We start from the raw sequence: 25147 nt of genomic DNA, 5'->3' as shown, positions 1-25147 counted from the left end.
TGTACACAGTATTTGCCTGCAGACCAGAAGAGGGCGCCAGATCTCATTACAGATGGCTGTGAGCCACCATGTGGGTGCTGGGAATTGAACTCAGGACCTCTGGAAGAGCAGCCAGTGCTCTTAACCGCTGAGCCATCTCTCCAGCCCTTCTTCTTGCATTTTTACAAAGTTCCTGAGATGAGAATCAGGCTGCTGGCTTCACATGCAGAATGTCCTTAGCCAAATCCATTGAGCCATCTCACAAGCCTATGATTTCCGTTCTTAACAGCCGAGTCTGGAGACTGAGGTGTCTTCCAGTCCTGATGTTAGAAGCAGCAGGAGGGTAGTGGTTGACAAGGGAGTAAGTCTCACTTAAGAAGACAGAAAATGTTATACATAGACACCTAAAGGGAAGTCACAAAATTTAGTACTTTATCCGGTGCATATTTTTATTTTTTATTATTATTATTGTTATTTATTTATTTATTTATTTATTTATTTATTTATTTATTTATTTATTTTTGAGACAGGGTTTCTCTGTGTAGTTTTGGTGCCTGTCCTGGATCTCACTCTGTCTGTAGACCAGGCTGGCCACAAATTCTGAGATCTGCCTGGTACTGCCTCCCGAGGGCGTGCGCCATCTCTGCCTGTCCAATGTATACTTGTTGTTGTTTTGTTTTGTTTTTCGAGACAGGGTTTCTCTGTGTAGCTTTGCGCCTTTCATGGAACTCACTCGGTAGCCCAGGCTGACCTCGAACTCACAGAGATCCGCCTGCCTCTGCCTCCCGAGTGCTATACTTTTAAATGATGCCAACACCTATTTTTTAGTCTGTCCATTTCTTTTGTCTTCACTGGATACTCAGAGTGACTTCCTGGGAATCGCCGAAGCTGGCTGGCTAGGGGTGCTCTTTTTAGTCTCCTCGTTTGAGGCCTGCGGCTAGAGTTAGAAGCTGAGGTGCCTCACTGTGCAAGTTTAATCTAGTCCTGGGCTTGACAGAGAAAGGTTTCATCTCACACTCGCCCCAATTAAACCAGACCGCCCACACACTAATAGAGGCTTGGTCCCCTCCAGACCGAAAAGAGGGTGCTAGACGCCTCCAGTCTTGCGCCACGGGCGTGTAAAGATCGGCCGGGCTCCCCGCTTTCCCAACTCCTCCCGCTGATCACTACTCCCCCCCACCCCCAGGGCCCAGGAGCGACCAGGTCACCCCCAACCATCAGGATAGGCCTTGTGCGCCTGCCCTGGACGCGGTGGGCGGGGCTGTGCAGAAGGGAGAGGCGGTCCGGAGGCGCGGTGGGCGGGGCCTGCCGCTGGGCAGGTTCGGTGACGCCTCTAGCCCCGCCCCCGCCCTTCTGGTTCGGGCGGGGAGGGGAGGGCGCGGGAGAGCGCGCGTTGCCTGAGCCGGCCCGGGAGCGGCCGAGCAGAGTGCGGGGCGGCGGCGCGATGGCTCCGGCTGGGGACCGCGAAGGCTACTGGGGCCCCACGACCTCCACCTTGGACTGGTGTGAGGAGAACTATGCGGTGACCCTGTTCATCGCCGAGTTCTGTGAGTGGGGCCTGAGGCGGGGAGCGAGGGCGCGCGCCGAGGGGCGACGCGGCGTGCGGAGAACGCGGAGGGCGAACCTGGCCGCGACGGGAGGCTCCAGGCCGGGCCCGGGAGCGGCAGGCGGGCGTGCGTGGCCGGGGGGAGCCGAGGAGCCGACGAGGCCGCCCGTGGTGCCGGGGCTGGCTTCGGGGGGCCTTCGGGTTGGGGACGGAAGGGACGTGGGAGCCGCGCCTGGACCTCAGAGCAGAGTGAGGCGCGCGGCTGGGAACCCGAGTGCCTACCTGAGCCGCTGCCGCCAGGCCGGGCGCTGCCCGTCCTGAGGTCGGGGCTGAGGAGGTCTCGGTCCCGCCCGCGGGCCCTGGAACGCCAGCCCGACTGCCGCTACCCGCCTCAGCTAGCCGGGCACGAAGGGGACGCTTCCTGGCTTCGTCCTGCCCGGGTCTGGGAAACTCTTCGGGGGGCCTTCCCTTCCTCTCTCCCTTCTCGTTAGACCTCGCTCACCTCCAGGGAACAGTTACCGTTTCTCATAGCCGAAGCCCCCCGCCCTCCCCACCCCCACTCTCACCCCTACCCCGGTGTCTGCGAGCGCCAGCGACCGCTGTTCATCTTGCACCAGCAGTGGAAAGCCAGAGCACCTAATCACTCCCTTCCTGCTCCAGCCGCTCTCCCAAGAGCACGGGGACTAAGTCTCCTTGCTCCCCTCGGCGGCGTCTAGCTTAGCAGACTTTCCGGGGGTTAATGGTCATCTGAGGACACTTCTTTCCAGGAATGCACCTTCTGAATCCGCGATTTGCTGCTGTTCTCTGTGTCTCCGTCTTTCTCTGTCTGTCTGTCTCTGTCTGTCTGTCTCTCCCTGTCTGTCTGTCTCTCTCTCTCTCTCTCTCTGTCTCTCTCTCTCTGTCTCTCTGTCTCTCTGTCTCTCCCTCTCTCTGTCTCTGTCTCTCTGTCTCTGTCTCTCTGTCTCTCTCTCGTGTGTGTGTGTGTGTGTGTGTGTGTGTGTGTGAGAGAGAGAGAGAGAGAGAGAGAGAGAGAGAGAGAGAGAGAGAGAGAGACTGAGATTCCTGGATGATTATTCCTACCAGGCTAGAAAGAAATCTGCCACTTCTTCCATCCAGTTTGGACAGCTTTTGAGAGCACAGTGTTTGATCGTTCTTTCTGTTTGTTTGTTTTGTTTTTTGTTTTTTTGTTTCTGGCAAGAAGCAGAGAATAAATAGTCTTTGGTTCTACTGCCGTCTTTTGAATGGACCCACTTTACTGGGCCGGGAGGCAAAACTCTTCTTAGCTAACCTTCCCATTCTTGAGTCCTTCTCCAGGGCGAGTTTCATGCCAGATAATCCCACAGAAAGTCTTGCAGTTTTCAGGATGCTAGTCCCATGCCCTTGAGACCATGATTTAGATTGAGCATTAATTTTTCTGAACTACTAGTTTAAATGAATAGTTTTTATACAGTTAAGGAGAAAACAAAGTAATCATTTATAGGGTAATTACTTGGCAACCCAAACATTGGCCAAGGAAGCACTTTGCCAGTTCGCTTTTAGATAGCGTTGGCAAGAATATCAGAGGCTCATGACCACCAGGGAGACTTACAATCATGTTCTCTGAACTGGAAGTGTGTGTGTAGCTTTTTATTTTCCCCCCTTAGGGGTCTTTAGATATTGGATGGGCTTGAAGTTCACTCACTTTCTCCAGAATGTAGAACCAGGTACAGTGGGTGGAAGAAAATAACTGTAAGGGGAAAGATTTTGCTTCAACACAAGGAAAAACCTTCTAACCAGTGATTCTGTTTTGGAGCAGTTGGCATGGGGGTAAAGGGAGCAAGAGCTTTTTGTCACTGGAAGTACTAAACTAGGCATTGCTCACATACGCCATTTATTTGAAGAGGAACTGTGTGGTAAAAGAACTAGCCGTATTCAGTTTTATTAATCTCCGTGGATAATAGAGACTCTTAGTGCAGAACTAAGGTTTTAGATTGGAATCAAGAGAGAACTGGCAGTTGAGTCATGTGAACTGTGAGAGAGGAAGACACTAGTATTTTGGCAAATAGCTCTGAGAAATGGGAAATGGCTTTACTTCTTCATGTCCTCAGAAGAGGAAACTGAGTAGACTGAAGGGAGCTTTTGACATAGCAATCAAAAGGATTGCATGAAGAGGGTAAATGAATGTGTTGGCAACTTTTTGTGTACATACTTTGGGAGAAAGTGACCTGAAGGAGGTTGAGTCAAATTGTCTGACAATATAACATAGTGGTGGCTATCTACCATAATTTAAAGTGTGAGGATTTGGCCTTTGAATAATACACAGATTTAAAAACTGAGTGTTTTGGCACATGTCTATAATTCCAGCACGTGGGAGATGAGAGCAGGAAAATCAGGAGTTCAAGTCCAGACTCTGCTGTGTGAAACACTTTCTCAAAAACAAAACAACAAAAACAAAAACAAAAAAAGCAAGTGAGCAAAAGATAATTAATACATCTAAACTATATATTCCTGAAGAGTGTAGCTCTATAATATTTACATTAATGAGTTTTAATGGTAGTATTATCAAGGATAATAATATTTATTTTCTAAGTACTCACTGTGTACCACAATTTGCTAAACCTTTGATACGTTTTATCTCTTGAGTTTTACAGTAATTCTCTGAAGGTATTATTATGCCCATTTCACAGATTAAGAACTTGAAATGTTCATTTATTTTTAATTTTTAGTTTAGTTTTGTTTTGTGAAAGGGTTTCTGTAACTCAGACACTCCAGATGTTCAATGTGTATGTAGGCTGGGCCGACCTCAAACTCTTGGTACTCTTCCTGTCTTAGCATCCCAAGTGCTAGGATCACAGGAGTGAGCCAAAATCCCTAGAAAGAGTGTATATTTCTTGTATTTTTGGTTGTGAGCCTAGCCTTTAATGGCTGAGCCATGTCTTCAATCCAAGATATAATTTATCTGAAGTTGCAGTGAGTTGTACTGAAGAGTATTCAGGTTGAGGTTGTATTCTAAATCTACTATTCACTTTTGCTTCCTCATCATTGCTTTTATTACACTTACTGTTTTGCCCTTGCATTCAAGGGAGAAGAAATCCTATATTATCACAAAAGACAAACTGAATGACCATTCAAGCTATTCAGCCATTTTTCAGCATTACAGTGTGTATTTTGGATAATAATTGAGTTTGGAGAACCACAGATATGGCAGTGATAACGTTCAGTCCTGAAAAGCTGTCTTCTTTTTTAATAAATTTTTATATCTATCTATCTTTTTTTAATTTTATTATTATTATTTTTTTAAAGACAGGGTTTCTCTGTGTAGCCTTGGCTATCTTGGAACTCACTCTGTAGATCAGGCTGGCCTTGAACTCAGGGATCTGCCTGCCTCTGCCTCCAAGTGCTAGGAGCAAAGGCATTCACAGCCATTGCCCGGCTAAAAGTTGTCAGCCCATGTTGATTCAAACTTCTTTTTATTTGAAAAGAGTGGAAGGACCAGGGGAAAGGAAGAGAGTCTCTTTAGGTAAGAAATAATAAGCCCCTTGATGTGCTAAAAGTTATAGGGATAAGTGGTTCCTATTTTGTATGGAACTATACAAATAACAATGCAAGCTAAAATTGGGCTAATAATATTTGATTTGTTTGTTTGTTTATGTGAGAGAGGGGGTGTGTACATGCTACATGGTATGGAAGCCAGAGGATGACTTGCAGTAGTCAGTTCTTTCCTTACCCCATATGGGTTCCAGGGACCAAACTCAATTCATCAGGCCTGGTGGCCCCAAAGCACTCTTATAATAGTAGAAAAGTTATAGTTGTTTTATAAACTTTAAAAGGTGTTGTCAAACAGGGCTGGGAAGATGGCTCACTTACCTAGTGCTTACTGCCAGCCTTGTAACCTGAGTTCAGTTCCCTAAACCTACAAGATAGGAGAGAATTGACCTTTCCACATGCTCCCCTGCCACCACATACACAAGAGTGTTTTATTTCTTGTCAAACAACTTACTATCAAGTGTAGCTTAAGCAGTGCTTGCCTTCTCATCACAGAATTGGAATGAATATATTTCCTATGCACTGACAAATCCTTTCTGAGTTTGGGCAATCTTTTAGCATTTTATTATTTGTGCTTCCCTTGTTGTGAAATATCTCTAAGAGTTCCTTTAATTGGAATTGACTTAGTTCTGTTTGTTGTTGGCCACTATCATTCTTCTGAGTTATCTTCAGGTTTTTTTCACCACAACTGTTGTGTTCATTATGTTGATAAGTTTGCCTTAACTATGTTCCTCAGACAGTACATTTTTAGTCTCTTAAATGATAGCAGCATCAACATTTCTGTAATGGGTCTTTTTCTGTCCTGCTAGCCAGTGGAGATAAAATAATGACACGGAGACTTCTTACTAATTATGAAAGCTCAACCTATAGCTTAGGCTTGTTCTTAACTAGCTGTCATAACTTAAATTAACCTACTTCCTCTCTCTGCCTAGAAGTCCTGCCTAGCTATTGGCTGTTCAGCTTTTTTTTTTTTCTTGTAACACCAGTCAGAGCAATACACCTTCATACAGTGTACAAATATCCCATAACACATTTCCATTATAAGTTTCTCTTATAACTCTGTTTACATTTGTTTGGAATTTCTATTGACTGGTGTTTGTTTCGCTGTTGCCCTTTCCCCATTGTTGGCCAGTCTCCCCCCCCCCCCTTTTTTTTTTTGGTTTTTCCAGACAGGGTTTCTCTGTGTATCCATGGCTGTCCTGAATCTCGCTCTGTAGACCAGGCTGGCTTCAAACTCACAGAGATCTGCCTGGCTCTGCCTCCTGAGTGCTGGGATTAAAGGCGTGTGCCACCGCTGTCTGGCTGGCCAGTTCCCTCTTAATATTCATTTTTGTAAGATATCACCAGAAGAAAAAGATGTAACTCAATCATATGTTTTGCTTTCTGTACATGGACTGAATAGCAGATATTTAATGACTCTGAAAGTAACCGACTTTGAAAGAATTGCCTTAGTTGGTCACTAAAAAAGTTATTTATGTAATTACATATGGGTTGAAGACCTAGCAGTGAAGTTTGTAGTGTATTTATTTGGATTAGTATTATTTAACTAAATTCTGGCAAACTAAAATATATACATATTGGAGCTCTACTGAGTGGAGGTTGCCTGTATTAATAATCCTCAAAGCATTCCTGTTAAGTAGGTGATGCTACCCCATCAAAAAAAAAAAGCTACCTACTCAATGGCATATAGCTATGCCACTAATAGTGGCAGAAATAGTATTCAAACTTAGGTCTGACAACTTTCTACCATGGTACACAGATTATAGAAAGTGGCATTTCAAGTACTAGTAGTTTAATGGAAGAAATTAGTGCCTGAAGGAAGAGGAGAGTTCTAAGCTTTTATTATTGCCTTAGAGAAGAAATTACTCAGTTAAAAATTATTTAAGGAACTGGGTGTGGTAGCTCATTCTTACAATTCCAGGACTTGGGAGGTAGAGACAGGTGAGTCAGAAAAGTTCAAGGCTGTTCTTGGCTATAGAGTTAGTTTGAGTCTACCCTAGGCATTAAGAGACCCTGCCTTTAAATCTTTTTCAGAATATTTCATTTATTCAGTAAATATTTATTGAGCTATTTTGTCAGTTGTAAAACTGTAAAGTTGTAAAACTTTGTCAGACTGTAAAACTCTATGTATAGGCAGCCTCTCTGTCCATGATAGTTGGAAAGGCCAATAGGATATAAATAGGCACACTTCTCCTCCCTTCTCACTCCCACCCCAGTTTAGAGATTGAACCTAGGGCTGCATGTGTGCTAAAGCTATATCTTTGTGTCATTAACTATACCTGTATGTCTACATATCTCTATCTTTCTCTGTCTGTCTGTCTGTCTGTACATACATACCACTGAGCTAACCTCAACTCTGTTTATTTTAAGACAGAATCTCATTAATTTGTCCAAGGTAGCTCTGAAGTCACTATATGTAGTTCAGACAGGCCTTGAATTTACTGCCTCAGCCTTCAGAATAGCTGTGACTGCAGGTCTGAGATACCAAATAAATGGTTTGGTTTGTTGTGGTGGATATATTTATGGGTACATTAGAACAGAATTATATAATACTTAATAAAAAACCTAAACAGATTTATAAAGACTTGTAGGTTACCTAACATTTGACATTTTACACTACTCCTTTCAAGTGAAATTCATTTAAAAAATGTATTTGATAGAAGAATGTCCAAGAATTTACATTTTATAAGAGTTATTTATCAAAAAACTAAAGAATATTTGAAAATTCTTAGTTATGACCAGTTACCACCAGTTAGAGGAGGTAACATGATTGGCCACACCTTCAGTGATGGAAAGTGTGAACAGAACTCATAGTATGACCATCTAACCATCTCCCTTTTGTTTTGGAGTTGGAATGAGATAAGTATTGTTTCCCTCATGGATTTGGTGCCACTCTTCAATCCTATCTATAGGACCCAGGCAGAAGGAAGTGACAGCCCTCAGTGCCCTCAGTCTTTATGGCTTTATTATAAGATTTACTTAGAATTTTATCTGTAGCTCAGGATAAAAGGCTTTAACCAGTTGTCTTAAATACAAATGTCACTAGGGTTATCTGGTTTCTTACTTTTGCTTCCTTTCTTTTTCTTTCCTTTTCTCAGGCTCCTTCCATTTTTCTTGAAATAAGTGAGCACACATTAGGAGTCTTTTAGTCCTGGGTCTCTGTGGGCTGGCAGAGCTGACATTCCTGTTATCTTAAGAAAGATAATTCTTTTGTTGAATTTTTTTTATTACTTTTATATTTTATTTATTTATTTAGTGTGCATGTGTGCATATGCTTGTGGCCATCAGAGGACACCTTTCAAGAGTCAGTTTGTTTTCTACCATCTGGTTCGTGGGGATTGAACTTAGGTCCTCAGACTTGATGGCAGGAGCCTTTACCCACTGAGCCATTTCACTTGTCCCAAGAGAATTCTTTTCCTAAGGAAAAGCAGACAAGCATAACTGCATACAACTCACAGTGCAAAAGCACCATAAGTCAGCTGAAGAAGGAAGAACAAAAAAGATCAAATTCAGTGTACAAAAAGACTTAGGTTTAATATATCCAACTCAGAGACTGCAAGTAAATGGTTTGGTTTGTTGTGGTGGATATATTTATGGGTACATTAGAACAGAATGATATAATACTTAATAAAAAAATCTAAACAGATTTATAAAGACTTGTAGGTTACCTAACATTTGACACTATAACACACCAACACTGCCCTGTCATCTGCAAAGTTCATTCTTGAGAAACACACAGTGGAGCTAAAAAGATATATAGCAAAACCAAAAAACTCTCAATTTTTCAGTAAGTTTACAATTTTGTGTTGGGGTACAGACATATTTAGAACTCAACAAAAATGACAGAGCCATAAAGAGACAGAAAGAGCAGTTACGGTAACATGAAAATTCTAGGCATTTTACTATGGAAAAAGCAACAGGATAATAGAAAGACCAGTATACTAGAGTCTGGAACTTGGCTCCACTGCAGGCTTGTGACTTTGGGTAAATCATTTATTCTCTGTATCATTTTACTTTCTATAAAATGCCTTTTTTGAACACAGGATCTCAGGCATGTGAGATAAGCACTTTACATCCTTTTTTGTTTTGTTTTTTTTTGAGACAGGGTTTCTCTGTATAGCCCTGCCTGTCCTGGAACTCACTTTGTAGACCAGGCTGGCCTTGAACTCACAGAGATCCACCTGCCTTTGCCTCCTGAGTGCTGGGATTAAAGGTGTGCACCACCACTGCACTTTGTATCTTCATTGTTTTATCTTGTTTATTTTTATTTTATGTGTATGGGTGCTTTGCCTGCATGTATGTCTGTGCACCACTTGCATGTTTAATATGCAACACGGTCAAAGAGGACATTGATTCTCTGCAACTAGAGGATCTTATAAGCCTCTATTGGGAGCTGGGAGTTGAACTTTCGTCCTCTAGAAGAGCAACCAATACTCTTAACAACTGAGCCATTTCTCCAGCCTCCCAACTTAATGTTTTTTTAGGTGAAAATTTCAAATATACAACAAACTGGAAGAATACTGCAGTGAATGTTCATTCACCCACTGCCTACACTCCTACTTTAACATTTTTTTTTACCTGTTTTAATCACATATCTATTCATTTATTGATTCTTCTCTCTGCCTATCATTTTATTTTTTTGGACAAAGTATACTTCCCCTAAAAACTTTCACATTTGTTTCATTATATTTTTATGTGTTTTCCTTTTGATGTAAAGTCTTCATTCAATGGAATGCATAAACATTAAAGTTATATTTTGCTGAAAAATAAATACACCTGTATAACAGAACCCTTATTTAGATATTCAGCTTTGGGTTGGCAATGTAGCTTTGTGGTGCAGTGAATGCTTAGCATACCTGAAGCCCTAGAAGCCTTATATTCTCTCCAGCAAGTCAGGGAGGTGGGAGAGAAAGATAGGGAACTTTTCTATGAACCTCATGCCCCTTCTGGGTTAATAGTCACCTCCTCCTTCCTCTCTAGTGCAACCATTGTTCAGATTTTTTTCCTTCTCCCATAAAGTAGATTTGCCTGTTCTGGAACTGCATGTAAGTGGAATGAATCATCTAGTATTTACTGTTTGATGTAAGATTTCTTTTGCTCAGCAGAATGTTTTTGTGATTTATCTGTGTTGCTGTGTAGTGGTAGTTTACTATAAATGAAATACAGAAGACATTTTCCTGCTGAGGTGGCTATCTGACTATTTTTGGATTTTGATGCTTATCAATAGAACTGCTATGCACATTCTTGAACAAGTCTTTGTGGACATATGCATTTTTTTGTTATTTTCTATTTATTTATTTGTTTGTTTATTATTTTGACATGGTCTTGCTATGTAGCCCTGGCTGACCTGCTGTTTCATCCTCACTGACCTTGAAATTGTGGCAGTCTTTCTGCCTTAGCCTCATAAGTGCTAAGTTTCAGGCTTGTGTCACTATACCTGCTTAGAAGATCCATCTTTTTATTTTTTATAGGTAAACTCCTACAGTTGGAATATTTGGGACATAGAGTAAATATATGTTAGTTGCATTAGAAACTACTAGGCTTTTCTCCATTTCTACAGTGATAGTTTTTGTTTTTGTTTTTGTTTTTCTTGGAGCTGAGGACTGAACCCAGGGCCTTGGCTTGCTAGGCAAGCGCTCTGCCACTGAGCTAAATCCCCAACCCCTTGTTTTTTGTTTTGAGACAAGGTCTGGCTATGTAGCACAGGCTAGCCTTGAACTTTTTATGCAGCTCACACTGGCCCTCCTGACTACTGTGAATAAAGACATGTGCTACCATGCCTGACTTATACATACAGAATCTGTTCCACATTCTTGTCAGTATTTTGCTTTAGTTATTTTCATTTTAACCATTCTGGTGAAAATATACTCACATGTCATGATATCTAGTTTATTTATTCTTAGGTAGTTAGCCTTTTTCCATTCCCCTTCCCCCTGTGCACACTACTCTTTTCAGACCTGGCTATTCACATATACATTATATACCCTTTCATTGTTCATATTGTTCTATGAGAGATAGTAAATTGTCTTTTGAAATTTTGAAGTTTGGATTGGTTTTTCAGCAATAGGTAACTGAAAACAGTGTTTGAGGTTGAGTTTTGGCAATTTTGATTTCCTATTATATAAGCTTGGTATGCTAAATTATACCATACTTTCTTTAAGTCTTAGAAGACAATACTAAAAAGTAAGAACTAAGTTTAGTACTTTTGAAATCTGTTTTATTTTCCTAGAATTTTATAAGCATCCTTTTATTGATCCCTCTAATGTATGCATAATAATCAAAAGAGATATTTCACCCAGTGAAAGTGTAGCTCAAAATTGAAATAATTTGTTTGCAGAACTGGGAATAATTGTTGGCTCATCCTAGATGTGTACTCTTAGCTCTTAGATATGTTCTCTAATTTCTTATAACAGACTGCTTTTAACAGTAATGACTGGGTAGAGTTAGAAGAGCAAAACAGAACTCTGTACATAGTAAAATTTTCTTATTAGCATTGGCTGTATACACATTGTTAAGCTTGATCTATTGACTCTTTACCTCTATGATATGTCATCTATTTTCTCTAGTAATAACTAAATCCTGAAGTCTGCTTTCTTTGATGCTAGTGTAATCACCCAGATTTTGTATAGTTCATGTTGGTATGGCTCTTCTTTCCTATCTTTTAAATTTTAATCTATCTGTATATTTTTGCATTTAAAGCACTTTTTCTATAGGATTTTTAGTTGATTCTTTATATTCATTTTTGTCAGTGTCTTAGTGTTCGATTGTCATAAAGAGACACCATGACTACAGCAACTCTTATAAAGGAAAACATTTAATGGGGGCTGGCTTACAGTTTCAGAGGTTTAGTCCATTATTTTGGTAAGAAGCATGGCGATATGCAGGCATACATGTGCTGGAGAAGGTGCTCAGAGTTCTACATCTTGATCAGCAGGCAGCAGAAGGAAACTGTGTACCACACTGGGCATATCTTAAGCATATGAAACCTCAAAGCCCATCCTCACAGTGACACACTTCTCCCAACAAGGCTACATTTATTCCAACAAGGCCACACTTCCTAATAGTGCTACTCCCTATGGGCTAAGCATTCAAACACATGAGTCTATGGGGGCCATTGTAGTAGGACTTTCTTTAGGACTACCAACCCCCAAATAATGACATGGAGACTTATTAATTGTTGGAAGCTTGGTCTTAGTTTAGGCTCATTCCCAACTAGCTCTTATAACTTAAATCAACCTTCTATTAATTTACATTCTGCCACATGACTTTTTAACCTTTCCTCCATTCTGTATGCCCAACTCCCTTCGTGTCTCTCTGGTGTCTCCAGCATGCCTAGATTCATCCTAGTTTCTCTCTCTTTCTGGAAGTGTTGCCTATCAATTGGCCATTCATCTCTTTATTAAATTGATCAGGTGCCTCAGGCAGGTGAGGCAAAAACATAGATACGCACCTTCATGCAATGTAAACAAATATCCTGCAACAGGCCATACCTATTCAAACCACCACAGTCATTTTAATTTGTCCCTAATTTGTTTTTGTTTTTGTTTTTTGAGACAGGGTTTCTCTATGTAGCTTTCTCCCTATTTTTTATTTTTATTTTTTGACGTGGCTTCTTACTTTATAGTCCAGGATGGCTTTGAACTCAGAATTCTCTTGTCTCAGCCTCTTGTGTACTGTGATTAAAAGCATGAGACACCACACCTGGTTTAAATCTCTGCCTTTTCATTGGCATATGTTTATAAGTAATATAATTATTTGTATGGTTTGGTTATCGTTTTTTTACTGTCTTGCATTTGTTCTTTGCTTTTTTGTTGTTGTTGTTTTTTGTTTTGTTTTTCAAGACAGGGTTTCTCTGTAGCTTTGGAGTCTGTCCTGGAACTAGCTCTGTAGACCAGGATGGCCTCGAACTCACAGAGATCCACCTGCCTCTGCTTACCGAGTGCTGGGATTACAGGCATGTTCCACCACTACCCGGCTTGTTCTTTGCTTTTTTTTTTTTTTTTTTTAAATTCTTTTCTTGTCTTTTTAACTAATTTAGCTATATGTTTACACGTCTGGTATTTTAGCTATTTCAGTAGCTTCACTGATATCTCTCTTTTTTATTGCTTTAGAAGTTGCTCTTACAGGCAATGTTTAGCCTTTTGACATTAATACAAGATATGGCATCTAAAAAGTTTACACTGTTGAGTTATCAAAACAAAAAGAAGAATTTTTAAAAATACAAAAACAAAAACAAAAAAACCAACAAATCCCCAAACCTATGGTTGTTTGAATAGGTATGTCCCTTATAGACTCATGTGTTTGAGTGCTTGGTCCATAAGGAATGACACTATTATAATGTGTGACCTTGTTGGAGGAAATAGTCACTGTGGGGGCAGGCTTTGAGGTCTCATATTTGCTCAAGCTATGCCCTCAACCTATTCCCAGAAGGGTACACAGTAGCTTCTGCTACCTGCGAAGCAAGATGTAGAACTCTCAGCTCTTTCTCCAACACCATGTTTGCCTGCATGCTGCCTACCATGATGATAAAGGACTAAACCTCTGAAACTGTAAGCCATCTTCAGTTAAATGTTTTCCTTTATAAGAGTTGCCATGGTGATGGTGCCTCTTTACAGCAATAGAAACCCTAACTAAGACAAAATAAAAAAAAAAAACAACAAAAAACCAAAAAACCCTTTGTAAGGACTTGTAAGGTGGCTCATCAGGTAGATGTGCTTATTGTACAAGTCTGGCAACCTGAGTACAGTCCCCTGACTCCACAGAGTTGTCTTCTGGCCTCTACACATGTGTTACAACACTCACATATCCTCCTTCCACCATCATACACATACACACACACAAACCCTACACATCCCTTTCCTCATCACACACACACATGATAATAATTTAAAAACCTTCATAGTGTTTTAGGTGAGTTTATGATTTGTTGTTGTTGTTGTTGTTGTTGGGCTGAGTTCATAGCTGCCCTGAAGTACAAACTAGGCAAATTCTCTACCACTGAGCTACACCCAGCCTTTTTATTTCTTAAAACACAGTCTCACTCACTAGTTTCCAGGCTTGAATTCACTTTGTCACCTAGGCAGGTCTTGAATTTTCTGCCCTCCTATCTTAGCTGCCCAAGTAGTTGAGCTTACAGTCTACACCTCAGGCCCTGCTACACACATTGTTTTTATATTCTCAGGTGGAATAATTATTGTTTCCATTGTGTTTTTATTTATTTTACCTCTGACAATGCCAATAGGCATCAGCTCTCTTGCTTTCCAATGCTAGTGAATAGTTACTTTTTTATTTCATGTAGCTGTGAGTCGGTTGCCTCTTAAGCATACCAGGCAGTCTCAGCCCTAGTGCCCATTACTTAAGTGTTCCAAAGCCTCAGTCTTATTCCAGTGTGAGCGTTGAATCTCACCCTCCTGTGGTACCAAAACAGGCACTCATGCCCTTCCCCTTACTCTCTTGGGGCAGTCATAACCTGGTTGCCATATTGGTTTTTAATTTCCTTTTGTGCCACATTCCTCGGATGTATCTTGAGTTTTAATACTGTTAGAGTTAACTGTGTGTTTAAGAGTATATTTAGTAAGCCGAGTGGTGGCACATACCTTTATCCCAGCATTGGGGAGGCAAAAGCAGGTGGATCTCTGTGAGGTTGAGGCCAGCCTGGTCTATGTAAGGAATTCTGTGTTAGACAGAGCTAAATAGTGATACCTTGTCTTGGAAACAAACAAAACAAAGAATGTATTTATTGAAAAATTTCAAAATGTCTATATATTTGTAGTGCAAGGCTGTTTTTGCATATTGCTAGATATTTGTTTTCTCTTAACTAAGGATTTATGTATTTTAAAACTAGCAGTTTTATTATATGTAGGCATGTGGAAAGATATATGAGATAAGAAACTCATCTAGGTAGTAGTTTACTGGGTCCCAGACATACGGCTTTGTAAGTCTGACCATTTTTCTAGATTATTCAGAAAAGCATGTTTTTCTTTTATTCTTTCTTTTCTAAGCATGATTTCCCTAACACTTTGACCTTCCTCAGCATTTTTGGCTTCGTTATTCTCTATAAAGCTATTCTTTCTGTCATGTGTCTGACCTCCTGGTTTAGTTTCCTTCTCACCTCCAATCTTCTCCTCCCTCCACAGCCTCTGAGATTTACAGGTTGCCTGCTCTGCAGGCTTGCCTGCCTGCCTTCCTTCCTTCCTTCCTTCCTTCCTTCCTTCCTTCCTTCCTTCCTCCCTCCCTCCCTCCCTCCCTCCCTCCCTCCCTCCCTTTCTATTTCTATTTCTTTCTTTTCTTTTCTTTTCTTTTTTTTTTTTTTTTTCCGAGACAGGGAGCCATGTTGTTTTGGTGCCTGTCCTGGATCTCGCTCTGTAGACCAGGCTGGCCTCAAACTCACAGAGATCCGCCTGGCTCTGCCTTCCAAGTGCTGGGATTAAAGGCGTGTGCCACTGCTTCCCAGCTCTGCAGGCTTTCTTTTAAACCTTGATGAAATTGTTCTTGAGCTGACAAAATAATCGTCTAAGTAGTATCGGCATACCAGGAATGTAGTACTGAGAGTTTAGCATAGGTAGGCTTTCATAACCTGCCTTTGCTTTCTTCTATGGTAACCTCAGCTTTGTACGCTTGTGCTTTATGTGATACTGCTGTTACGTTCTGAAACTCAGCTCAGCTTCATTTATTTGTCCTCCCTATCCTGCCCGCCCCCCTCTACTTGAGTAATTCAGCCTTATTTTGATTTTTCTTCTAAATTTACAACTTATTTTAGGTTTCTTTTTTTTAGTTTTCATTTCTACAGGATTCTTTTTCTAAATCTGTCTCAATGTTGGTCATAATCTTTTTCTTTTGTGCTTGCTTTTTGTTGTTACTTTTTATTTAAACATTATAAAATATTCATATTTTGAATATTTTCATCTTTGTGTGATTCTTTATTTATTGATTTGCTAATGCCTATTTTCTAAGATTTTTTCACACGCATGCTTGCGTGTGTGTGTGTGTGTGTGTGTGTGTGTGTGTGTGTGTGAGCTGTCCCTGAGAGCATGGAAGTGGGAGAGCTGCTCCCGCCCCCTGTATGCCATGTGGTGGCAAGGGCAAGGGAAAGAGGCCCTCCCCCTCTTGCCCCTTGGCACCTGTGGCAGTCTCAGGGGCATGGAAGTGGGAGAACTTACCCTGCCCCTCACCAGCTGCAGACTGGGGAGAGTGGCCTCTGCACCTCGACTGGGCAACACAGTAGAGGTGGCCCTGGTGGTGTAGGTGCAAGTGAGAGCAGGAAACCCCATCCTGCCCCTTCCTGCTTGCTGTATAGGGTGAGCTAGCTTGGGTGATGCTGAAGAGCTCACGCCAGTGATGAGGATGAGATCGAGCTGGTGGGCTGACCAACCCAGCAACCAACCACGCCCAGAACTAGGCCTATGAGTTGGCTCACCCTAATATCCACCCCATCCACGATCTGCTGGAGTGCATAAAGGGGCCAGTCTTGCAGATCCAAAGCTGCAGTTTGTCCATGACACAGGGCAACAGCAAGATATTCAAGAGGAATCCCAGTGAGGGTCCAGCAGAAGTCAGAGGCCTTGAATCACCAGTGACTCTTTTTAGTCCATACATCTTGCAAATAAAGATGTATGGACTAAAGGGTACACTGTGTGACACACTGGGTCACAGTACAACTTCCATGACGAGATTTTTTTTTTTTCCTTTTCAATTTTACTTTATTTTGTTTTGTGGGGGAGTTTGCAGGGGCAGAGGGCAGATGGGAAGGGACAGGGAGGTGAAGGGGATTGGGATATATGATGTGAAATCCACAGAATTAATAAAAACTGAAAAGGAAAATAACAAAAAAGATAAATGATTCTTTTGTCTTTGTTTCTAAAATTATTTTGGTAAACATATAATTTTATTTTGCATGTGAATGTTTTGCCTGCTTGTATGTCTTTGCACCATGTGTATGCTTGGTGACTGTGGAGGTCAAAAGAAAGCATCAGATCTCTTGAAACTGAAGTTATAAGTGGTTGTGAACCTTCATGTAGGTGCTGGGAACCAAACCAGGGTCAAAGAGCAACAAATGCTCTTAACCACTGAGCCATCTCTCCAGCCCCAGTAAATGATTCTTTATAGCAGTGAAAGACTCTTCAGCAGTGTCATTTCTTTAATTATAAGGCATACAAATAAATACATTTTAGAAGTTTAGATAAGTTCCAGCTTATGTATAATATGTTTGCTTGCCCTTTAGAATTATTAGCAGAGATTAACACTTGTTATTTTGTATTTTCTATATTGTTTCCTTTTTTTTTTTCAATCTGGTGTGATAGGTGGAACATAGCTTGTTATCAAAGAGATTTGACATGAAGTTAAATCCAGATATTCTGTTCTAATAGCTATACAACATGGAGCAACTTATGTACTTTCTCTGGGAATCAAGTACTCTGATAAGTAAAATAAGGATGATAATAATACCCAACCCACAGATGGCATTTTATATCAAAGGATGTTGTATAAATATGGTTACTATCGTGATTCCAAGAATATAAAAATTTTCTGTTTCTTTTGCTCTTATCTAACTTGCTTTTGCACTTTAACTCTATTTATTTCAAGTAAAATGTGAAATTAAGTATTTAGATTGTAACTTAATGAAAGACCATGGAAATATGTATTATGTATGTGTTTGATAATGTTGTTGCTTTAGCTGGATCACAGAGAAATTTCTGTTTGGTACCATGGCTCACTCTACTTGGCTGACCTGTTTTCTTTAAAGCAGTTGTTGTGTTTTTGTTTTCCACCAGACCTTAAGCTGACGCTTGGGCGGTGAATGAATACCTTAGAGAGAAATATCTTGTTCTAGTGAAACTTGGTTCAGAAAGTCTGATAGGAGTGGCTTAGTACATTTGAGAGGTTTGAGAATTTAAAAAAAAAAATTATAATTTTTAAGCTTTTTTCCCTACTACTTAGGAATCAGATTCAAATTAAACACTCTGAAAGAATTTAGTAAATTTATAATCCTATTATTTTTACTTAATATTCTTTTAAAATTAATACTTAGCTGCTCATAGAGTTGAAGATGGAAACATTGGAACACTTAAACAACCACTTACACATTTTCAAAAGGATTTCACAGCTTATTTTCTGTATAACTATATCTAAATTAATTATTTGTTTTTGTTTTTCATATTCACAGAGAAGCTTTCTAAATAGAATTATTTCATTTGTTATATAATTTGAAAAAATGTTTGAAGTATTGAATAATACTACTAGAAGGGTAATGATACGTAATTGGATAAATTTATAATTAAAAATGTATAGCCATCAATTATGAAGAGAATACAATCTTTACTAAAACATTTAAGTAACTTATTTTACTTTAAAATGTGAAATTAATGGTATTTTTTATAAAATAAGTAAAAGCTTGCTGAGTTTATTTTCTGAACTATAACTACACACACATGCATGCACACGAACATATACACAATACAGAACAACATGAGAAAGTTCACAAAGTGGAATTAGAAGAGACATTTTAAGATTTTTTTTTTTTTTTTAGTTTTTTGAGACAGGGTTTTTCTGTGTAGCTTTGTGCCTTTCCTGGAACTCACTTTGGAGACCAGGCTGGCCTCGAACTCACAGAGATCTGCCTGTCTCTGCCTCCCAAGTGCTGGGATTAAAGGCGTGAGCCACCACCGCCCGACAAGATTTAAAAAAAAAAAAATTATCTATATGTGTGAATCTGAATTTATTTGTGCAGTGCCTGCCAGAGGTCAGAAGAAGACATTGAGTCCCCTGGAGCTGAAGTTACAAGTAGTTGTTAGCCACCTGACATAGTATGGGGAGTCAAATTCAGGTCCTTTGAAAGAGCAGTACAGTCTCTTAACCACTGATAAACCACTGAGCCATCTCCAGTCCCGAGAATAGAAATTTTACAATCAGTATCCTTGTATGTGAATCCTGACTTTTCCTTGAGGGTTTTGTTTGTTTGTTTGTTTGTTGTTGTTGTTTTGCTTTTTAAGACAGGGTTTTTCTGTGTAGCCCTGGCTGTCTTGGAACTCACTCTGTAGACCAAGCTGGCCTTGTACTCAGAGATTGACCTGTTTCTGCCTCCCTGTGCTGGGATTAAAGGCACGTGTCATCACTGCCCAGCTGAGATATTTTATATAAGACAAATTGCTTAATTTTTCTTTAGCTGTCATTTAGATTACTAATACCTTATGATTTAGATGAGGAAAATGACTTCCATAAACCTGAAAGTAGCATATAAATGTTGGTTAAGGACTTAAAGCTTTGCTATAAATTCAGGATGTGGTTGTGCACTCTGAAGGCAAAGGCAAATAAATCTTTGTGAGTTCCATACTATCTTCTGCTCTACATAGTGAGAACCTGTCTTAAAAAAAATTTTTTTAAAAGTCTTCACTATCTTTCAAATTCAAATTATCTTCCTTTTTGCTTATGAACTAAAAAGTTATTTTCTTCTCAAAAATGTCTGTTTTACTAAAAGTTTTACTCAGCACAATGCCTTAACCCTCTAATAGGTGCTCATAAATAGAGTGAGACCATGAAGATGTTTAGTCTCTTAGCATCAACATTATATATTGCTATTAAAAACTAACTACTGCAGCTGGGGGTGGGGGATGGGTGGGGGTGGGGTGGGGTGGGGTGGGGGTGCACACCTTTAATCCCAGCATTTGGGAGGCAGAGCCAGGCAGATCTCTGTGGGTTCGAGGCCAGCCTGATCTACAGAGCAAGATCCAGGACAGGCACCAAAACTACACAGAGAAACCCTGTCTTGAAAAACAAAACAAAACACCTCCGAAAAACTACCTACCTCTTAATTGGTAAATATAGGTAGGCTCATCAGCATAAGAGGTGTGACCTTAAACCCAGAGTTATTGTGGAGATACCATAGATAGGTAATTGTTTCATATTTTGGAGGCAGTATAGTACAATTCATAAGCTTAGTCCTAAGTTTGAACCTACTGCTGTAGCAGGAATCTTAAAAGGTTTTATTAATAAAAACAAACCTGGAGCCAGGTATTGCGTTAATGCTGGAAGATCAGAGAAGCAGAACATGCCACAACCACCTCACCGTGCTAATTCCTCAGCTGATCCTGTTTCCTCAGACTGGATGCCTCTCAGCTGAACTGTGCTGCTCCAAAGCCTAAAAGCTTAACCAGCTAGTTCCTGGTTTTCACGCCTTATATACTTTTCTGCTTTCTGCCATCACTTCCTGGGATTAAAGGCTCACTTCCTGGGATTAAAGGCATGAATCACCTTGACTGGCTGTTTCCACTGTGGCTTTAAACTCAGAGAGATCTAGATGGATCTCTGCCTTCAGAATGCTGGGATTAAAGGTGTGAGTGCCCCCATTTTCTGGCTTCTATGTCTGTCTAGTTCCTGTTCAGTTCTCTGACCCCAGATAAGTTTATTAGGGTGCACAATATTTTGGGGAACACAATATATCACCACATACTGCATTCTCAGTTGAAGAACTATGAACAAATCATTTTTTCTTTTGAGCCTCAGTGCCTTTAGTAAATGAGTATTCTTCTATATTTATCCACTTAGAGGATTGCTTTGGGAAGTGAATATCTGTAGATGTGAATATATTTATTATAAGTTAGGAAAAGTATAAGAAAAGTATAAGATGTAGACACTTTGTTTTATAAGAATATAAACTGGCTACATGGTTTACTTTTGCACTTGTGCAAATTATAGAAAATATTATAAATATTGCACAAGATTGGGTATCTTAAAGGACTCATTCATCTTCATAAACCATATTCACCATAAAGTTTTATTTAAAGGAACACAAGAGAGCATAACAAGAGAAAGGTAAGGTAGACATTGAAGCTGTGGAAGATATCAAAGGATCTTAACTTGTGAACTGCTTTGCTTATCTTTGAGTTGAATCACTGGGATCCGGGTTATAAATTTAGGTTTCAGGTGAGCTTGAGGTTGAAATTCCCAGTGGGCTGTATTGTGTTGCTGCTCAAGTAGTATGCAGTGATCTTTTTAAATTTCTGTCCTAGTTCTCTTAATACTTTACTCCTACATATTCAAAATGAAATTTGATTTACCTAATATATAAGATATGGGAAAAAGATTGCAATAAATTGCAATCTCAGAGAAAAAGCTCCAAGACCACACCCAGGGTTTGTAGAAAAATCCACAGTGTTGGTGAGAATTAAACTTTCTATCTGATGGGTAGGAAAGGAATACACCCTTTCTGATGGCAACTTTCTTTATTATTCCATGTTGAAAATCTTCCTCTTTGTCTTTTCCCAGTTATATATTCCCAACAGAAAGCTTTAGACAATATAAGAGTTACATTTGAGGGCCACATTACATTTCTTGAGTAAATGATAAGAAGCAGAGCATCCTGATAACCACACAAAGTAGATCTATCAGCTTTCTGATTAGTGGCACAGCTGCAGCTGTGAAGGAGGATTCGGCTGTTTCACTATCTTGCCAAGGATATAACCTATAAAGGGGTTAAAAAGTTAAACTATCTGGGAACTTAGAAAATAGAGAAATTATACATTGTATTCTGTATTTCTAAGTGTGATAAACATTCTAAATTAACATTTAAAAGTGCCAGTTTCTTTTGGACTTGGATTGCTGTGCTGGCCAGGGAAGTGCAGCCAGTGCAGCTGGCAATGAGTAACCATGGCATGCTTGGCACTTCCCTGAAGGATAGTATCATGAAAATCATCCCAAATCTTAAGATATATTTTCTTATCCTGCATGCAACCTCAGATCACAAGGACAAAAACTTGGAACTCTTATTTCAGGGCTGTAAAGTTAGATTATCATCTGCAGCCTTGGCTAGTTGTGAAAACTTTTCCCATGGTTTAGCTGGATGAAAGCAGTTTCTCTCTGGACTCTTTTTAATTGCTATTCTGTCACCCATGTAAATTTCAGTATCTCAGCATAAACAGTTAGTTGGTTGACCCTTGAGTTTTGTATCATAAGACTAAAGTTAGGAGTTTGTACAGAGGAATTTGTGCAGGGAGTTAGGTCTTATGTTATCAATCAGACTTTAGCAAGAGAAGAACTGGCACGAAAGTTGCTTTATGCCTGTGATCTTGGTTCAACAATCAGACATCTGGGAATTTGTCCTTGTGCATTTTTTGTGAAGGTTTATTTTATGATTCATTTGCAGGGATGTCTAGTCTACTTTGAACTTGCTGTGAGATTTTAAATCAACTAATTGTATGTTATTGTCTTGAAGCTGTGGAACAAAAGCCTGGCTACAAAATTATATTTTATTCACCAAAATGTTACAGTAGAAGAAGAAATAATTTTTCTGTCAATCCACAGACATTGTGCCCAATATATTCATGGAGAGAATACACTATCAATCCAGGCTATGGGAGAAGATCCCATAACTATTTTAAGGAAGAATTGTGGTAGCACATAAGAAAATTACAGACAGAAGCAAACAATATTCAGCATCTGTGTCCTTGTAAGCTTTGCTTGACGAGGTTCCTCCATCAGAGAATTATTCATCTGGTGGGTTGACCTTGTAAATGCCAGTTATCATGTGCTGTATATTCTTATGGCTTCTGGAAGAGCTTAATTTTTCTCAATTTTAGTTCAGTCACCTTTTACCATTTGTTAAAGTCTTCTTCCAAAAATTTGAAAACCAACATTATTACATGCTACATCTTAAATGTACTTGTGTATGTATTTGGACTTTCCAATCTATATTAGTGAACTTTCTTGTTTCAGCATCATATTATTTTGATGATGATGATGATGATGATGATGATGATGATGTGTGTGTGTGTGTGTGTGTGTGTGTGTGTGTGTGTATGAGTGCACTCACGTGTGTGCATTTATGTTAGGCTCAAACTTAGGACTAGGTGTATGCCATACAAGTCTTCTACCACTGAGCTGTGTCTGCTGTCCTGTTTTAACTAATGTTTTATATAACTTCCTAATTGCTTCAATTGTGGTTCTACTTTCTGTATCCATACCCATGTTCCCTGTCACTAGCAAAAAACAATGCAGATAGATAAAAGGACTTTTGTTTAGGGTCAGCAGTGAGAGAACATAATTTTATTAGATACTTTTTGCAACCAGGAAGGGGAAATGAGAGTGCTATGGTTTAAATATGATTTATGACTACTAAAACTCATGTGGACATTTAATTCCCAATGTCACAATATTGTGAGTAGAGACTTTTTGGAAATAATTAGGTCATGGGATTTATCTTTAGAGTGAGCCTGACATCTCCCTTATTCTTGTGTACATTACTCTCCCTTCGTCCGCCAGGTTATGATGCAACATGAAGCCCTTGGCAATCTCTGTCTCCTGAACACTGAGGTAAATAAGTCCTCCAGTCTCTAGTGTTTTGTTATTGCAAAACATATGTTAAGACAGGTAAAAAAGTAGAATAGGGTTAAGGAAAGGGACATCTACTGAGGACATTAGTTTGAGATGGCTTTTATGCTTCCTCTATAAATGTAGGAAAGCCAGTTGATGTGGAATCTCTATCCCCTCATTTGTAACAGAGGGAAAGCAATTAGGTTAATGTTCTTTACATTTTTATGTTGAAGCATCATATAGGTAGAGAAAAGTGAAAACAAGTGCATGTCTGAAGCTGTAACTGTGCACAGCCTTTTATAAATAAGATTTTTTAAATACTCATAAAAGGATTTTGTGTGTGTGTGCACATGTGCATATTTGTGTGTGTGTGCGCGCACTTTAGTGATTATACCATTGACCATTGTCATAAAAATTGGAAAAGAGCCGGGCGGTGGTAGCGCACACCTTTAATCCCAGCACTCAAGAGGCAGAGGCAGATGAATCTCTGAGAGTTCAAGGCCAGCCTGGTCTACAGAGTGAGTTTCAGGACAGCCTCCAAAGCTACACAGAGAAACCCTGTCTCAAAAAACAACAACAACAACCAAAAAAAAAATTGGAAAATAGCTAAATATTGGTTGCTAGAAATTTGTGTAAATAAAATATTATGTAGCTTTATACTAAAATACTGTATAACCAATAAAATGAAATGAAATTGTAAATATTGAAAACTTGATCAGGGCTTTGGCTCATGTTTGTCTTCATCTTTGCATTTTTTTCATGTCACTAAACAACCGCAGTCAACTGAGATATGAAGAAACCCTGGAGTTGTATAATATGAAGAGTTCTTGTATCTTGAACTATTTGTGAATCCTTAATTCTACCACTAATTTTTAGTTCTGCTCCTTTAAATTTCTGGTGGTTAGTATAAGAAAGCTTCTTTGTTGCTAGAGAATGAAAGAGATTTTGCAAAGAGATGATTGTTTTCAAGTGTTTGAATTCTTGGAATATTTTTTTTATACTTGTATAATCTATTGTCATCTAAAAACTCAAGCTTCCAGAGCTACTCTAAGGATTTTCATGACTTTTTTTTAAACCTCCTGTATCGTAATTTATTATATATCATTATTATAGAATCTCATGCTACTATTCCATCTGATTTTTTTCTTTCAAATGCTAAAGATTTTGCCCTCCATACTGGGCAAAATTCTGTTACTGACCTACAGCGCCAATGGAAATCTATTAGTCAGAAGTACATTATGGGAACTTTACTAAAAAAGACTCTCCCACTCTCAACCTTGGCCAATATTGAAAGACCTGCCAGACTATGGGAAATGTGTTCATAGTGCTGTCTCTGGTTCTTTTCAAATTTTGTGCTTTGAAGATCTCTTCTTGCTCTTAAAAATTATTTAGAGAGTGAGATGGCTCAGTGGGTTAAGGTGCTTGCCTTGCGAATCTGATGACCTAAGTTGAATTTATAACCTGTAAGGTGAAAAGAAAGAATTGACTGACTTCACAAAGTTCTGGCCTCCACATGTAGACTGTGGCACAGATGCCCTACTACATACTTCAGGCACATGTGCACACACAATAATAAGAGTGGTGTTTCTTTACATTTTTAGAAGTTTCTGACATTAGGCTTAATAAAAAGTCAGCTGGGTTCTCCCTTTTTCCTTTGCATTTAATCTATAATAATGTTTTGGGTCAAGTTTATAAAAATATTAGGCTTTTAACACAGACAGGTAGTTGGAAAAAGAATATTTTGATAGTCTTTCTCAATAATTGTGGGTGTTCTTTGATAGTATACTAAACTTG

At 39.5% G+C, this 25147-nt stretch overlaps 1 protein-coding gene across 1 annotated transcript in view; it reads left to right on the top strand.

The window, feature by feature from the left end:
* The first annotated feature begins 1335 nt into the window (after positions 1-1335).
* The window catches only part of Acer3 (alkaline ceramidase 3), an 88431-nt gene continuing 64619 nt past the window's right edge, over positions 1336-25147 (top strand). The window contains exon 1 of the mRNA XM_036201595.1: positions 1336-1526. Coding sequence (XP_036057488.1) covers positions 1424-1526 — 103 coding nt within the window. The 5' untranslated portion in view covers positions 1336-1423. The remainder of the gene's footprint in view (positions 1527-25147) is intronic.

The sequence above is a fragment of the Onychomys torridus genome, chromosome 1 (assembly GCF_903995425.1).
Source record: "Onychomys torridus chromosome 1, mOncTor1.1, whole genome shotgun sequence".
NCBI lineage: Eukaryota > Metazoa > Chordata > Mammalia > Rodentia > Cricetidae > Onychomys > Onychomys torridus.
Note: the sequence above shows the minus strand (reverse complement) of the source record. Positions and strands in the feature narration are given on the sequence as shown.